We start from the raw sequence: 19,352 nt of genomic DNA on the forward strand, positions 1-19,352 counted from the left end.
TTTTTTACTTAAAAAGCAATAAATAAAATAAAAATTTTGAAAATTAAATTAAAATATTATTTTAAAAAAAAATATCTATCTTCAGATTTTATCAACTTCCATTATCAATCCATTCCACCATTTATTTTATAGATATATTTATTCATTTCCTAAATTTTACGAGATTTAGAGCTCTTACAAGTTATTTAATATAAATTTATAATAATATATTAATATTATTTTAATAAGTAAATGTAAATGTCCATTATAGATTTAGAAGATTCTATTGCTTCTACTATTGATGTAACAGCAGATATAAGTGAGAATGAGAATCTTTTACCATTTTTGAAATTACGTAAGTATTTTACTTTATGTGAAATGGATGAAAGCAACTCTTATAATATGATCAGCACCAAATGCCGTCTCTGTAAGAAGATAATATCATTTCTTTTAAATTTTTTTTATTTGATAATCTTAATGTCAACATGTTTAAATTTAATTTATTACATTCCTGAGTTGAGCAGGTGCTTCAGAAATAGAATCTAGATACAGATTCTTTATAAAAAAAATGAATTATTAGATACAGTATAATTAATAAAATATTTGATGAAGAGTTAATCTTGGTTTTGTTATTTATATATAATAATTAGGCATTTATTTTTTAATATTACTATTATATTAGTTTAATTTTCAAAAGAAGAGTATTTATAATAAATGGAAGGTATTTTGACTTTCTTTAATATAATTAAAACATCCAGTTCAATGTTATTTGTATTGAACTTAGCAATGTTTCACCAAAAGAAAATTAAATATCTATTCTATATTTCTTTATTATAATATGTTAAATCTAATCAATTAGTATTATAGTTTCAGTTTGAGCTTGATTATATAATCCTCTTGGCAACATTTTTAGGGCTTTTTTTAATAATATATTTTGAATTGAAAGTATTTTTTATATCATTTCCATAAATTCTTAAATGCCAAAAAGCCTCATTATATTCATAATAGGAAAATACTTTATCAAAATATTTGGCCCATATCATCTTGGGCAACTTTAATGATAGACAATATTGTAAACTTAAATTTTTAAGATAACCTACCCCCTTTTAACCACTAATAAAACATACTTTAATATGTTTAACAAAATTTGTTGAGCCCTTAATCCATAGTTCTTAAATGCCAAAAAGGCTAATTATATTCATATATAGGAAAATATTTTATCAAAATCTTTAGCCCATATCATCTTGGGCACCTTTTAATAATAATAGACAAAGACAATATTGTAAATTTAAAATAACCTATATGAACCTTTTTTAACCATATATAAATTAAACAATATACTTTAATATGTTTAACAAAATTTGTGTTGAATCCTTTATCATTTTTTTGTTTATATAGGTTTTACATTCAGCCTGTACATTGTTTTTTTTAACTTTAAATTTTCATATAAAATTTTAAAAATGAAATTTGATTCAGGAGAAGTTATTTTCATCCAACTTTGATACATACTATTTTTTTCTTTTATAAAGAAAAAGCACAGTGAATTTAAAAATGAGATTACCAAACACCTCAACGAATTCTATACACAAAAAAATATATCACTGCAAAACCAAAGTGGTTCTGGTTGCAAATCCAGACAATCTAAATTAAATTTTAACAATCTAAACATTCCAGCTGTATCGCAAAAAACAGCAGACAAGGTTATCATGGATTTTATAATTGACACCTTCCAACTACTGTCTCTGGTTGATGATCCTTCATTTGAAAAAATGATTAAAACTTTTTCTCCTGCGACAAAAATTATTTGTCGCCAAACACTGGGCAACAGGATATCTACTTCCTTCTCTTATATGACGACAAATCTTATAAGAGATTTGTCTGAAGTTTCGTATGTATGCACCACTGCTGATTGTTGGAGTGGTCATCGAAGGTATATTATATTTATATGAATTTATAATGTTTATTTTATTAGGGCTTTTATTGGACTTACTGCACATTGGCTGGATCCGTTAACCCTCAAGAGAAGGTCAGCCGCTTTGGCACTGAGGAGGATAATTGGGAGGCAAACATATGATGTTTTGGCCAATGAAATCATGGGTATCCACAAGTTCTATAAAATTCATAATAAGGTGGTGAAGATGGTGACTCACAATGGAACCAACTTTGTCACAGCATTTAAGTAATATTTATATTTAGCAAAAAATATTTAAATAAATTTATTTTTTCTAGAGTTTTTGGAGAAAATGAAGAAGATAGTAGTGAGGATATGGAATTGATAAATTTGGATGACATATTATCCGTTGATGACCCAATTATTCCTACTATCAGCCTACCAAGACATCAACGTTGTTGTTGCCATAATCTTAACCTTATTGCAACAACAGATGCGGAGATGGCAGATAGTGATCTCAATTTTAAACGAATATCTAGATCCACTTTTGCAAAATGTTTTGCTTTAGTTAATAAACAAAATATGTCGTCAAAAATGGCGGATATTTTATTGGAGAAATTGGGAAGATATTTAATAGCTCCCAACAAGACAAGATGGAATTCTCATTACCAATCCATGAAATTAATAGATAAGATGCTTTCTGAAAAGTTTTCAGAAGTAGAACAAGTATGTGATCAAATTAGATTTGCAATATTTAGGCAAGAGGAATGTTTTTTTGTTAAAGAATATGCAACAGTAATACAATGATATTCTCTAAATAAATTTAAATTTCATAGGTTATGGAACCTTTGGCGATCTCGTTAAAAATCTTGGAACAGGAGGATAATATGGAGCAGGAATATCTAACTCCCGTTCTACCGATATTGATAGATAAATTAACGAAATTTAGCTGCCTGCGGTATTGTCAGCCCCTTGTAGATAGTGTTCTTAGAGGTATTGATAAAAGGTAATATTTTTTTATGCAATTATTTTATATTATCATATATCTGCAATATATTAAAAAATTGCAAAGATATGGCAAATTTAGTAAAATATTTTTAACAGGCCAGTTCTACTAAACCTCTGATATCTAGTAAAATATTAATGGGCCTTTGAAAACATTAAAAATTTATTAGATTATTTGAATTTTAAGCTACTATTTTGAATAATATTCTTTGTAAATAAATTACAATGTTAATTTCTTTGTATATTAAGTATTTACATTTAATCAATATTTATGATATGACCCAAATATAAATAAATACCATACAGATGATGTGCCAGACTTGACTGTAAAATCTAAAAGGATTAAGTTTTGCAGATACTTGATTTGATTTATATGAATAAAATGAACACTTATTTAATAATAAATTAATTATCATTTCATAATATAGATTTCCTTCACTGTATGAAGACAGTAACATTTTGGCAGCCATGATTCACCCTAAATTTAAACTTAATTGGCCTTATATTAATCTGCCACAAAATATGATGGTAAAAGAAAGATTAGTTGCCCATTTGGAAAATATGCAGGAACAACCATATGCGGATACCTCAAATGAATGTATGGATGACATTGATGCTTTTTGGGGGAAAAATACTGTACAAAATGCTTGTTCCGTTAAAAATTTTTTTATTCAAATGATGATTCCATGAATATTTTTAATACTTATATTAATTTAAAAAAAATATTTATTGAATAAAATACACCTTTACCATCAAGCGCTCCTGTGGAGCGCTTGTTTAGTAAAGCTAAACATGTTCTAAATGAAAGACGCGGATGTTTAAATGATGATAATTTAGAAAAAAATTTATTATTAAAAGCTAATTTTAATTTTAAATAAATATATTATAATTGTTATATTTATTATTCAATTATAATAAATTTCTACCATATTTAATTTATTTTTATATTAGTTAATTTTGCATCGGTTATATTATATTATTATTCAATTACAACATATATTAGTTAATTTTGCATCGGTCAGAAATTTCCTTCAGAAATTTAAATAGAAAAAAAGATCGTGATCGCGATCTTTTTTTTAAAAAAAGGTCGATCCTGGATTTCGATCCTCTGTTTTTGAAAAGATCGTGATCGGGATTCGATCGTTTTAAAAAGATCGGTTAACAAGCCTGAGTTTATACTATCATTCAATTATTAATACAGCCCATATTTATTTTGAAAAGAAAAGCAAAGTAAGGGTAAATAATATTTTTAATTTATAAAAATGAGTTTCTACAAATCAAACAATCATCATACACCCTTAGTTTACAAAAAGTATAACATCAATAATTTAAACTTTCCCACTCCAGCTACACACATTCAAAATTATCTATATATATAATCCTCAAAAAAAGTCAATCAAATTTAGCCAATAGTTTTCTTTTAAATAGTATTTGTCCAATCAAAATGATTATAGCAAATTTGATCAATGGTAATCAACGTGAAAACTAAATCATTCATTCACAAATCACTTCCATAAAAACCATACCACATCACTCTATAACCATATCATTACAATTTTTATTTTAGATAACAAACCCCGTCCTAACCTCATTTAATTATTGTACAGATGGTGATTTATTCGTCATTAATGAAAGAAAAAGATGGCAGGTCAATCAACAAAAGAATAGCTATAGGGATTGTGAATCCCAACAAAATATACTAACAACACATAATAAAGTTAGTGTATATATATATATACTAAAAAAGCATAAATGTTCTTATATTTTTTTATTTTTTAGAATACATCCATTTTAGCTTCTGATGATATTCCCACTATTTATAGGGAGTTGAACCTTATATTGGCTTCTCTTCAGGTTCAATGCATTTATATTTTTTAAATTATTCTTTTGTTTTTATTTTAGATAACAAACCCTCTCTTAACCTCATTTAATGATTGTACAGATGGTGATTTATCTGTCATTAATGAAAGAAAAAGATGGCAGGTCAATCAACAAAAGAATAGTTATAGGGATTGTGAATCCCAGCAAAATATACTAACAACACATAATAAAGTAAGTGTATATATATATATATCAGAGACCTGCAGGCCCGGCCCTAAGCCATTTTAAATTTTTTAAATATACCCGGGCCGGGCCTAAAAATTTTTTTTTAAAATATATCCGGGCCGGGCCTAAAAAATTTTTTTTAAATATATCCGGGCTGGGCCGGGCCTAAGATTGTTAAACCCGGGCCGGGCCGGGCCTTAATATTTTTTATAAAAATTTTTACATTATGAGTTAATGGTTATAAGATTATATTTTATTATAGTTATGATTAATATAATATTGGGTGATGGTTAACACACCTAACACCCACAGATCGATCTAATTATTAATTTCCTGCAAATTTATTCAAAGTATTAATATATTTTTTTATAATTCATATCTAAATTTTTACAACATATTTTACCAAAACAATCAAATAAAGGAATATCTTAAATAAGCCCCAATATTCAAGTATTAATAATATATTTTTTATAATTCATATCTAAATTTTTAGAATATTTACCAAAACAATCAAATAAAGAAATATCATGGCATAAAATACTAATGATATAATTAATAAAATTAAAAATAATATTTATTCTTTTAGAAATACAAATAATAATTTAAAATCTGAAATATGGGCTAAATTTAACATCATCATAGATGAAAATAAAAAAATATTGGCTACGTACAATGTAAGAATTGTTCAAGTATATTATCTTATAATTATAAACATGGTACATCACATCTAAAAAGACATAAATGTGATGGTAAATCCATATTAATAATTTTTTTTTACACCTGAAAAACCAACCTATAAATGTAATATAAAATATTTAAAAATTATAAAATAAATTATATTAATATTATGCAATTAGATTATATTTTCAAAATACTATTTATTATACATGCATTTTTTTAAATAGCGATTTATTTTTATTTTATAAATTAAATAGAAAATTAAATACAATATATTATATTCTCAAAATATTTTCCATTTTTATAAATTAAATATTAGTTTTATTTTTTTTAAATGCAATATAAAATATAGTAAATGCTCAAAATATTATTACCATTTTTATGAATATTAGTTTTATTTTTATAAATGCAAAAAATATAGTATATGCTCAAAATATCCATTTTTATAAATAACAGTTTTATAATTTTTATAAATTCAATATAATATTCTCAAAGTATTAGCTTTTTCATGTATTTTTTAAATAATAAGCGATAATACTCGCTGAAAAATATGGTAAAATACCTCATAGGTGAATTTTTGTATATACCAGGTCGAATATAATTTTAAAAAATTCCGAGCCGGGCCTAAAATTTTTAAATCCGGGCCGGGCCGTAAAAAATTTTTTTAAAAATATCCGGGCCGGGCCTAAAAAATTTAAAACCGGGCCGGGCCGTGCAAATGGTGCCTCTGCAGGTCTCTGATATATATATACTAAAAAAGCATAAATGTTCTTATATTTTTTTATTTTTTAGAATACATCCATTTTAGCTTCTGATGATATTCCCACTATTTCTAGGGAGTTGATCCTAATCTTGACTCCTCTGCAAGTTTAACGCATTCATTTTTTAAAATTTTTTTATTTGTTTTTATTTTAGATAACAAACCCTGCTCTATTTCCTCCTTATAATTGTTTAAATATTGATATATCTACCATTAATAATCACAAATACAAAATAAATGTTCAGAAAAACATGATAGTCTTGATAAGTCCCCAACTAGACAAATTTTATTTTTTAATGATAGCCTCCCAACTACTAGAGATATGCATATATTGACCCCTTTACATGTTCAGTACAGTATTTTAATGTTCGTTTTATTTCAATAATAATGTTTTATATTTTTGCCTGATTTCATTATTTTTTAGGCTAACCCAACCTTGATCCCTCACATTGCTACAAAACATGATACTTCTATTAAAGATAAGCAAAGAAAAAAATGGCGACACAAACGCCTTACCCGTTCTAGAAATACAGGTATGCAGGATAATAAGGACCTACGCCTGATATTAACTCCCCTGCAGGTTTTTAATGTTATATATATATATGTTTATTATATATTCACACAGATACTTTCAACTGATATTTCTATAACCACTACCACATTCCCTATGGCACCTCTACCATGCATATTTCGACATATATTTGATGACCACCACTCACCTATATTAGATATCGGAAACATGACAGAAATATGCGCCTTCTGCAATGCTAAAATGTGGAATGGAGAAAAATTATCAAAAAGCTCGTGTAGAAATATTCAGTTTTCTACATGTTGCTTGAATGGGAAGGTAATTTTATTTAAAACTTCCCAATTACCACCAAATTTATTATGTTTATTTACCGGGGATCATTGTTTATCATCCCACTTTTTAACAAACATTTCCGCGCTGTCATTCACTTCATTAGGAGTTAATATAAATAATAATTTATCCAATTCACGATCAGGTAATTATACCTTTCAAATTAATGGACAGGTTCATCATCGCATTGGTTCACTCCTACCAACATTAGGGGAAACACCTAAATTTGCTCAATTATATATACATGATAGTATAAATGAGATAGAAAACAGACATAACCAGGTCCCGTTTTTAGATCGTTGTCTTTTAATGGAATTGCAGGATATTGTTCACACCTACAACCCCTTTGCTTCTCAATTTTTGAGAGTATCTTCTATGATCGCTAATGGCGTTCCTAACATATCCTTAAACTTAAATTAAAAGCAAAGAAAAAAAATGCCTATTCAACAAACGCCTTACATGTTCTAGAGTTACTGGTGGCTAATATAATAAGGAACTGTGAACTTCTCTGGAGGTTTATTTTGTTTTATATCTATATGTTTATTTTATACACCTTGCCTCCAAATGATATTTCTATCACCACTACCACAATCCCTATGCCACCTCTGCCTAGTTTTTAACAAATATAAGCATTTAATTCCACTATCATTCACCTCACTAGGAGTTAATATAAATAATACTTTATCCGATTCCCTGATGAACTTTCATGAATATTTAGAGGGATGTTCAAACGAGAAGGTGTAGTGCGGTCAATTTCATTAGCATTATTAATGATAAAATATTTTGTAGTTTTGTCATGGCCTTTATAACAATACTTACGACCGTTTTATGGTTGAGTTGACAATGTCGTTCATGATTCTATTTTAGAGGGGGATACCAAGACTGACACTTTGGCAGAAATATTATTTTGCGTTCTTCTTTTACCAGTAACCCAGGGCCTCAGCTTTATCAGGACGCAATGGGTGTTGTACACTGCTTTGGTAATCCGTCATTATTCATTACTTTCATCTACAACCTTAAATGGGATGATATTATACATTAATTATTTATTCTGTAGATGCATTATTCATTACTTTCACCTACAACCTTAAATGGGATGATATTATACATTAATTATTTATTCTGCAGATGACTACCCAGATTTATTTTGTCGCTTTTTTTATCAAAAATTAAAATGTCATAAAGGATTTGCTCTTAATTTTACCAGACGCACAAAATAATAATTAATCCTCATCATTTTTAAAAAAAATTACTTAAATATATATGGCAAGAAAATCACATTTCTTAAAAAATATATAAATAAATTGCATATAAGTTTCATTAGTATTGAATGGCATTTTTTAAATAGATAACATTTTTTTTGTACTTAATATAAAGATATAGATAGCCCTTATCAAATTTTTTGATAAAAGGAGTTAACCCACTAATTGGTAAATCCGAGATTTCCCCTTCATGTGATGATAAATTATTTAGAAATTTAACTATCTCCGGGTTTGGGAAAAAGTTTTGAAAATTAATATAGGTTGGACTGGGCTTGGGAAATTCCTCAATATTAATATTTGCTTGCACCTGACTTGGGAATATTTTTTACAAATGGGCCGGGCTAGGAAAAAATTTTCAAAATTATTGGGTTGAGCTAGGCTTGAGAAATTTTTTTAAAAGATTATAAGGTCTTGGACGCTTGGAAATTTTTTCCAAATATTATGAGCTTGGACCTGACTTGAAATTTTTTAATGTTAAATGTTAGTCTTATGTAATCAGTAATATATTTACAAAGAATTGTGATATTAGGTAAAAGCATTTAAATATATTTTGACTCAAAAAATAGTTTTCACTCTTAGTCCTAATGGGTTGGACTCAATGACATTAGTTGGACTTGACCTAAATGGGGAGGGGTTTAAAAATAATATAAATTGGATATGATTTTTAAATAAGAGGTAACATCTTTCTTAAAAAACGAATAAAATTCTCATTCTCCGTCATTTTTGAATGGCTATCTTCTAGTATAGTTTATAATCCTCTATTATATATAATTATTTATAAAATATTAGGTAAAAGGTCACTTTTACAGACGTATTTGACAGTTTAATAATATATTACAGTTAATATTTTTAAAATTTTATTAATCAATGCTTTTAATAATAAATAATAAGTAACAATTTGCATTCAACTATTTAACGCCATTTGTTTATTTAAAATATTATTATAATTAAACATCTTATTATTCATCCCACATCGGATGTAATAAATTAGATATCTTTTCTTCTCTTTTTTACATGTTTTTAGGTAAGCTATTTTTTTCTTCTTTGAAAAACAGTTTTGAGCTAAATTTTTAACACGAATATATATTAGATATTATTACAAACTACTTAATATATAATTTACCAACTAGAGAAGGTGCGACAATAATATATAAAATTTTAATTGCTTTCATGATAAACTGGAAATTCCCGGCATAGGGCCTGAGGACATATGACAACTAGTAAAAAGCCCGATTTGGGTCGATTTAACGACCCGATTAAGATTTTAGCTTAAATTATATTATGTAATCATCGAAATTTGGCAAATAGGTGTCCAAGCAGTTCAGCCAGCTATGGCAAAATCTTTAGGCTTGCATAATGTTAATCTTAACTTTAAAATCAACCCAAATCGGGCTTTTTAACAACACTAATGACTACCGCCAACGGAATAAATAAATAACCACTATATATACTACTTCCATTTTATTCTCAGACTAAGACACCGCCCCTGTAATAAAATAGGTAAACATCACTTATGGGATCTATATATTATGAAAATAATATATGCACGCTTGGCGATGCATGCACTGTCATTACTCATTCATTACGTGATACGTGATAAAAGCGTTTTCGCCCTCTGGTTGTGGATACAACAGAGCTACGCTAGGTTTTCCTCAAAAATCCATCAAACTGGATAGTTAATTAAGGGGAGAAAAATTGAGGAGCCCTTCACACGTTTGTAGGCAAGCCGCACGTACTTGTACGCGCAACAGTCCGAGAACTGTTGCTTAAACGTCTATAGGCTAATAGACAAAAAGAAATGGGCAAAACAAAAGCCTATACCCAAGAACTGTAAAAATAATTTAATTACTTTAAGGGTGGGTGGTGGCTAAGTTTAAGTTTAACATCTTTAATGTAAGCCTTGATAATTACTATCAATAATTGAGAATGTGTTCATATCAATTGAAATTAGAATTTATTCATGAAAATAAGAAAAAGCTAATGGGTTTGCCGCAAATTGTTTAAATAGGTGAAAATTCCAGTGAATAGGCAAAAACTAGTCAATAGGTTTATGACTATCCAGCAAGAACACCACACAACAAAGGCTTTTTTTTTCTCTTTTTCCAGAGAAACAAAATACTCTACGGAGCGATAGATAGATTATATAGCGAAAAAGGTCTTTGATATTGATAAAGATATGAGAGAAAGGAACTATGACGCAGAAATAGGAACCAGCTCCGTAAGTTTTAGGAAATAGAAAAGTAATTGTTGGCCAGGATTAACAAAAGGCATTATGGCTTGATTGTTATATGATAGTCTATCACTCACGGATTGACTCTACCAACGAACATAATTACAAACCTCGCCCCCCCCTGTGGATTGGTTTCTCCATAACTGAAATAACAAGTGGTCAAAAACTAAGGGAAAACAAGGCTCCGGGGTTAGATTATGTCACAGCAAAAAAACCAAAAATAGCACCTATAACAATATCTCGCTACCTATTTGCCCTCTTTCAATAAAATATGGGAGAGCAGAACTGCTGCAGTGGGATGGAACAAATCCTACCTAAGTAACTACCCAAAAAACTAAGAATACAGAAATTAAAGGGTTACTGAGCTATAGCCATCAGATCCTGTAGCATGGAAAAAATATTTTTCTTTGGTTCACTCAAAAAACTACAAAACATTTGGAAACCGAGTTGACATAGACATTATAATAGAAAAAGATTTAAAATTTGAAGGGAAATAAAATACAGCTTGCGTATAAAAAGTAAAAGTAAAACTTTACAAAAATTTTGTTTAATAGAAGACTATGGAAAAGGAAATGATTAATAAAAATAAATAAGTAAAACAATAATAAGGGGGAAAAATTCAGGGTGGGATAACCTAATCACTTTACAATAACCAAAATTATAAATGATATTAAGCTCTAAATAAATAAATACAAATATTAATAACAAGTTGTATAAGACATTCCCAAAAAGCAAGAAAGAGAAAATTTAAATGTTAAGAAATGAGAGATCGATGGCGCCCAATATTAGAAAAAACTTTTATTTAAGAGAAACAAAAAGAAATTAATATAACAGTGGTGCCTAGAAAGTTAAAAATATGAAATATAAAAAATAAAATTTTATTTATTAGATATATTTTTAGTCAAGACAAAAATATATAAGAAAAAATAATAATTTCCTGAAAAAGTCGTTTGAATTAAAATAAAAACATAAATAGAATTAATAAATAGACAGAATAAGTAAAATAGAAACATTATTGGGAGGGAGTCATAAAAATATTAGCGAGTGAGAGAAAAGGGAGATATTCGTCCAAACAATTATATATATAGTCTAATATATGTAATATAAAATAATATATACATAATATATTGTTAGCGTTGTGTTAGAGATCTATATTCAGAGTTGGGCAGTACCGCGAATACTTGTATCTAAGATATAAGATACAAGATCCTTTTGTATCTTGTCTCAGTATCTTATTGACATTTTTAATAAGATACTAGTATCTGTATTTAAGATCCTTTATTTTGAAAAGAATCTTGTATCTTTTTCATTTTCTTTAAAAAGATACAGATTCTTTTTAATATTCATATTTAAAACATTTACATATCACACAATCTAACTTTATTTTCTTCGTGAAATCTTGTATTATTTTCTGCTATTTAAATATATTGATAACCAAAATTAGTTGGAAATTTTACAGATCACAAAGATAGATAGATTAAAAATAACAACACCAAAACTAAATAAGTAAAGGTTATATTTTATATGTAATATTTTTTAATTTGTAGAATGTTTAACATTTATAGTAGTGAAGATAAAATTATGGAGATAGGTTCTCCTGAATCAAATCCGAATCTTAAAATTCTAGATGGAAAATTTTATAAAGTAATTTATGTGAAAAAGGACAAGGTACACGCCGAATGTCAAAATTGCACAAGTAAAAATGTTATTAAAGGTTGAACAAACTCCTCTACAAACTTTGTTAAACATATTAAAGTATATTATACATTTTTATTTTATAATTATTAACATAATAATACCTATACTTAAGTCCCTCTTATTGTTATTAAATTTTTTTATAGAAGATGGTTGATTATCAAATTAAAATCATTTTGGATATATAATTTTTAGAGGTGTACCGATACCACTTTTTAGAGGTCAATCCGATCCGATATTCAATTGATATCCCGATTACCGATCCGATATCATATCTAATTTTGTATTCTGTAAAGATACCAATGGGTTTAATTTTTAATATACTTTTTATTAGTATAACAACTATAATTTAACTATACCATAACTTATGTCATTTAAATATATTATAACGATCAGTTATAGTTTATATTCAATTCAATTGCAATTCTAAAAGTATATAAAATATTTTTATTGTTAAATCACTTTTATATAACAAGTAATAACATTAATCTATATACATATTAATTAAACAATTATATTATGAAATTTGAAATAAATATTTAAAATAATATTTAACATTAATATAGCGAAGATTTCTTTTTAGTAATACCAATATTTCCAATTTATCAGAGGTCAGCTTGTGCGATATTAACTGTCAATATCACCAGCTTCACTAAAAACAGATTCTGAAGAGATTATCGCATACTTTTATAAACAGAATGCGCAAAAAAATAACAATATGGTAGAATGTTTATTAATTAAATATTATTATTAAAAAAATATACATAAAAATGGATTTCGATTTTATTTATAAAAATAAATGATTTTAGATATAACTATTTTTTTAAATTTTATAACATTTTATTTTTGTTAAAGAAGCCATTTTTATATCGGATCAAATTTTATAATATTGACCGATAATTGATATTTTAAAATGGGTGAAATATCGGTTCGATAAAAAATATCGACACATCCCTAATATATTTTATATTTAATTATTTTAGCAAGTTCTTATTAGAGGAAATATTTAAGCTATAATTGATATATAACATTAGATAATTTTAAAAGGCTCTTAATAAAATAATTATAATAAGGTAGAATTTAATTTTATTAGTTACTTTTATTTATTTATGATATAAGTAAAATTATATTACAGTATTTATCTACAAAATTTAATCAATTTAAAATGCATTAAAAATTTTTTTTATATATATAATAATTAAATAATATAATGTTGTACATTATTTTCATATTTTTTATATATAATTAATGAGTTTGCAAGAAATATATTAAAAAAATTTGAAAAGAGATTTAAATGATATTTATATATATATGATATTACAAATGCAAGAATTAATAAGTCATACTAGAAAATAAAACTAATTTAAAAAATACATAAATATCACAAACAAGTAATGATAAATACTTATTAAAGATAATGAATAAAATAAAACTAGTATTATTTTTTTTAGAGATGCCATTTAGCCATATACTCCGAATATAAGCTATATTTAAAACAACACAAAAAATAACCTGCAAATTCTAATAAATCATTTGATTTAATTTTTTTTCTTATTTGCACATTGTAATATAAATGTAAATTGAATTTAAATTGAATATAATATTAACTTTTCGTTTGTAAATTACATAACCTGAAGGATTGAATTCATTATATATATATACGTGATATTTTGTATTAAATATACTTTTACTTACTTTACCTATTTTACTTATTTAATAAAACACTTCATTGGCGACGATTTTTTTAGAGAAGATTTATTTGATTTATTAAATTTAAGGTAAAAGACTCAATGGAAGTAGCTCCTATTAAAGTTGAAGATTCAATGGAAGTAGTTTCTATTAAAGTTAAAGACTCAATGGAAGTAGTTCCTATTAAATTCCATATTCCAGAATTCGTCAAAGAAAAAGTAAATATTCAGGACTACTTATTTAACTTGGAGTTAATTTATAAAGTAAGAAATATTATAGATTTAAATACAAAAAAGACCTGCTTTTAGCCTATATCGGAACAGACAATCTTATCAAAATTAAGAACTTTCACTTTCCAATAAATTTAGAGATGATAAATTATGATACTTTAATAAAAAGCTTAAATTTGGTGTTCAAGGATAGTTCGAGCATTTTGGTGCATTGAGACGATTATTGACTTTTCAATTAGGGTTAAAACTGTCTGTTCTCTTTGTAATTTTAAACCGCCTTTTGATGAACTTTTAAGAGATATATTTATCCTATGAGTAGGCTTACCTGAGTTGGACAAAGAACTTCGGTCAAAGTATATCGAAGGCAATATTAATTTTGAAGAGACCGTGCGTTTAGCGATCGCGCTGTCTTCGTTGGAAAATGAAACCCAGACTGAAGTTAATAAAATAATTAAAAATAAGCCAACACAGGGTTTGAAAAAAAATTATTTTAGAAATAATAATTATACAAACGTCAATAGATTCAATAATAATAAACACTTTAGTAACAATTATATTCCTAATAATAATTATAGACCTAGTATCAAACCTAACTCTATTCAAAAGAAAGTGATATGCTTTCGTTGCGGTAAGGCAAACCACATAGCGAAAGATTGTAGAACCCATGCCATACAAATGATTCTGCCACGGACACCTCGCCTGTCATTTTCAAATAAAGCAACCATCGATGCAAAGATAAATGGGTTGCAGCTAGCTATGGAGTTTGATACCGGTGCCGCGTGTAGTGTGATTGATGAGGTCACCTGGAATCGTATTGGCAGACCACAACTATCACCGGCTTATAAATTAGTGGGATATAATCATATCCAAATCGAAATACTAGGTAAATGTACCGTAGAAGTCAAAGTAAAAAATATTTCGAAATTTTTACTTATTTGGGTAGTTAAAGGGGAGAATTCCCTTATTTTTGGGATGCCTTTCATTAGAGAATTTGATATAAAACTACCGGAAGAAGTTCGTATTAATAAAATAAATATGAATGTTCCCTCTTTAAATACGATCGCTTCAAAATTCCCTCAAGTTTTTAAAAAAAAATTAGGTGAAATCAAACTGCAAAAGGCAGTCATCCGAATAGAACCGAACACGTTACCGATTGCATTACCAGCAAGAAGAGTTCCTTTTCCGTTGCGTCGAACCATTGAAGCTGAGTTGGACAGACTTTTAGACGAAGGCGTTATCGAGAAGGTGGATCCAACAATAACTCCAATCACTTGGGCTACGCCAACGGTTAATATCTTAAAGAAATCCGGTGCCGTACGGATATGCGGAGATTTTCGTTCAACAAATATCTAGCGATCGTTAACGATTTACTACCAACTTTCGTCGACCTAACAAATAAGATCGCGGATGGTAAAATATTTTCAACAATAGATTTAAGAGATGCATTTTTACAATTCGGAGTTAGTCCAGAATGTAGGGACCTTTTAGTAATTTCGACACATGTCGGTTATTACCGATACCAAAGAATTCCATTTGGTTTGACTAGCGCTCCGATAATATTCCAACGCTTTATGAAAAACCTATTAAAGGGAATTCCTATGGTTAGTGTATTTTTAGACGACATAATTATTGCAGGTGAGAATAATTCCGATCACATAGTTAATTTGGAAGAAGTATTAAGAAGATTTGAGACGGCTGAACTGACCACGACGACAGGTCATGTTATTGACAGTTTCGGAATTCACCCTGCAGAAGATAAGATTAGGGCTATAAAAAATTTTAAAACACCTTCCAATGTTAAAGAACTACGTTCATTTCTTGGAATAGTGAATTATCATGAGGCATTTATTAAAAATTTGCATTCTATTTGTGCGCCTTTACACCGACTAACGAGTAAAAATGTTGGTTGGTTTTGGTCAGCTAAAGAAAATGAAATATTTACTAAAGTTAAAAATATATTGTCAAAAGAAGATACAATAATTCCTTAATCAGCCGATATCCCTGTCGTGATTTCTTGTGACACTTCCGAAGATGGTCTAGGAGCTGTTATTGCACACCGATTTCTTACTGGCCAGGAGAAACCGATTGCTTACGCATCGAGGACACTTTCGGCGGCTGAAAAGAATTATGCCACAATTGATCGGGAGGCTTCGGCAATCATGTTCGCTATCGATAAGTTTCATCAATATATTATTGGAAAACATTTTATCTTGATTACTGATCATAAACCATTACAATATATTTTAGGTGATAAAAGAGATCTTAACAAAATAACAAATAACCGTTTAATACGGTGGGCGACGAAACTATTAAATTATGTTATGAGATAATATATAGACCAGGTAATCATAACAAATGTGCCGATGCTCTGTCCCGTTTGGGGGTAGAGAAAGCAAAAACCAATGATGTTACAAAAAAATTCGAAGAAGAAATCAGAGGATTAAAAATTAATTTAATAGAAGATTTATCTTTCACTCGCAGTAAAGTCGTAAGTGAAACGAGCAAGGATATAAACCTAAAAGAGATTATTAAATTAATAAAAAATCATTGGTATATTGATAATATAAATAATTATTCGGAGATTGTAAAAAAATATATTTCGATTAAAGATAATATTTCGTTCGAAGAAGGATTATTATTTTATAATGATAGAATTATTATTCCAGATATTTTAAAAAGGAGGTTTTATATGTGATTCATCGAGGACATCCTGGGATAGTAGGGATGAAATCATTGTGTAGATATTACGTTTTTTGGACAAATCTCGATACTGATGTTGAAGACTTTGTTAAATGTTGTAAGAGTTGTCAAGAAGGAAGGCCGGGAGCTAAAGAAGTGCCATTATACAATTGGAACATTCCTACCCGACCTTGGGAACGATTACACATTGATTTGACAGGCCCCGTATCTGGAAAGTTTTGGTTAATTTGCGTAGACGCTTTTACCAAATGGGTTGAAGTTGCAATTTTAACACATATTAATTCAGCGAGTGTAATAAATAATCTGCGTAATTATTTCTCTAGATTTGGGTTACCTCGCTACATTGTCTCAGATAACGGTACTCAGTTTACTGGATCTGAATTCAAAACGTTTCTTTTTAAAAACAATATAAAACATTTTAGATCGGCCCCTTATAGCCCCAAATCGAATGGTTTGGCTGAACGATATATACGGACGATAAAGACGCGTTTCTATGCTGGAAGGAGATGTGGGACTCCGGACCAGTTAAATTTAGCGAATGTTTTAATTACTCACCGTAATACTCCCAATGCAACTACTGGTAAATCCCCTGCCGAGATGATGTTTGGAAAGTCGCTTAGGACGACATTAGATCAGTGGAAATTATCAACGAGAAAAAGGACGGAAAACGCTCTATGGAAACAAAGCAAAGATAGAAGTGTTGAACCTCGGGAGTTTGAAGAGCAGCAAAAAGTTTGGATAGCAAATGAAAGGACAGCAGGGTGGCATGAAGGAAAAGTGTTACAACGAAAAAGCGCAATATTGTACGATGTGGAATCAGAGGGGATCGTTAAAAACAAGCATGCAGATCAATTGAGGGATGCACATACACAAGAGAAAGAAATACCCGTTACGTTGACTGAAGAAGTGGAAAAGGCAGAACATGAGAATACAACTCTTGAAAAAAGAGTTTCGAAACCCCCACTACATTATCATGATTAATTCAATTTATAGTGGGGAGAACTGTAATATAAATGTAATTTTAAATTGAATTTAAATTGAATATAATATTAACTTTTCGTTTGTAAATTACATAACCTGAAGGATTTAATTCATTATATATATATACGTGATATTTTGTATTAAATATACTTTTACTTACTTTACCTATTTTACTTATTTAATAAATCAACTCCCATTAAATATACTACTCTCCCTTCCCTGTTTAAGCTATTAATGGACAAAAATTAATATTAAAATCCCTGGTTATTATAATTAATACATCAATAAATATTTTATTAATTATTGCAAATATTCATTATTATATGTGTAATACTATGTTCTTCACAAATAACTAATAAAAATTGTATTTTATAAACTATTCTAATTTAATTGGTAATGATAATTTGAAAGTATCTTGTATTTAAGATACTCTAATTTAGTAAAAGATACAAGTATCTTTTATCTATATAATAAATAAAGTTTTTTTTTTTTAAATATAATTATAAAATCATAAATTCAATATTAATTAATGAATAAAATTTAGATATAAATTGTAAGTAATTAGGGGGTATCAGTCATTGAGAACATGAAGCTGAGGTAATTGGATTTTATTATATTGAGGGCTAATCTTTGGCGTAGGTAGTAACCCTCGTTGGGATCTTCGGTCCTAGTAGAGATCCGTTTCCCCAGCTCTTTAAAGACGATCCCCTTGCCCCTTCCAATATAAATAGAGATGCTCTAGTAGACGCCGAGACGAATAAACTCGCTAAATATTCGCCATCGCTTCCGGCCAATTACACATTCCTACCACTAATCGCCACGACTCTAACATCGTTGGGCTCTCACGCCCTCGCCTTCTTTTATCTTGTATCTTTTTGATATTTTGAACAAGATACTAGTATCTGTATCTAAGATTCATTTTTTTATAAAGAATCTGTATCTGTATCTAGATTCTTTTTCCGGAGGACCTGCCCAACTCTGTCTATATTTATATATAATCTAATGAACATGATGTTAGAAACCAACCTAAAATATGCATACTAAGGAATATATATATATAATATGTACTATGATTATATACATAAATAATATAGTATAATGTAATAATATTTGCATTAATCTAAGTAAAATGTAAAAATATTTGCATTAATCTAAGTAAAATGTAAAATAATGTTACAATGTGCTAACATTAATATGTTACGTCAAGCTAAAAAAGTTTTAAGCAATAAAATTCTAAAAATGAATTTAATTAATATGTTATGTGAAGTTATAAATATTTAAAACTATAGAATTCCAAAAAATTGAGTTAAATTTAACTAAGTGAGCTAAAAACTTATAAAATATCAA

General features: G+C 28.0%; 1 protein-coding gene across 1 annotated transcript; it reads left to right on the top strand.

The window, feature by feature from the left end:
• The first annotated feature begins 1,439 nt into the window (after positions 1 to 1,439).
• On the top strand, positions 1,440 to 7,638 carry LOC135924084 (uncharacterized). Its single transcript, XM_065459132.1, has 9 exons — positions 1,440 to 1,460; positions 1,509 to 1,909; positions 1,952 to 2,158; positions 2,209 to 2,596; positions 2,707 to 2,876; positions 3,304 to 3,511; positions 6,784 to 6,939; positions 6,985 to 7,206; positions 7,393 to 7,638. The coding sequence occupies exons 1-9, from the start codon at positions 1,440 to 1,442 to the stop codon at positions 7,636 to 7,638; spliced, it is 2,019 nt and encodes a 672-aa protein (XP_065315204.1).
• The last annotated feature ends 11,714 nt before the right edge of the window (positions 7,639 to 19,352 follow it).

The sequence above is a fragment of the Gordionus sp. m RMFG-2023 genome, chromosome 2, assembly GCF_954871325.1.
Source record: "Gordionus sp. m RMFG-2023 chromosome 2, tfGorSpeb1-WG-v2, whole genome shotgun sequence".
NCBI lineage: Eukaryota > Metazoa > Nematomorpha > Gordioida > Chordodea > Parachordodidae > Gordionus > Gordionus sp. m RMFG-2023.

Bases quoted from the DNA above. Each gene is read 5' to 3' on its own strand.
- LOC135924084 (XM_065459132.1), top strand. From the start codon at position 1,440: ATGAAATTTGATTCAGGAGAA. The intron at 2,159-2,208 runs GTAATATTTATA...TATTTTTTCTAG, and splicing joins AACTTTGTCACAGCATTTAA to AGTTTTTGGAGAAAATGAAG. The intron at 2,877-3,303 runs GTAATATTTTTT...TTCATAATATAG, and splicing joins CTTAGAGGTATTGATAAAAG to ATTTCCTTCACTGTATGAAG.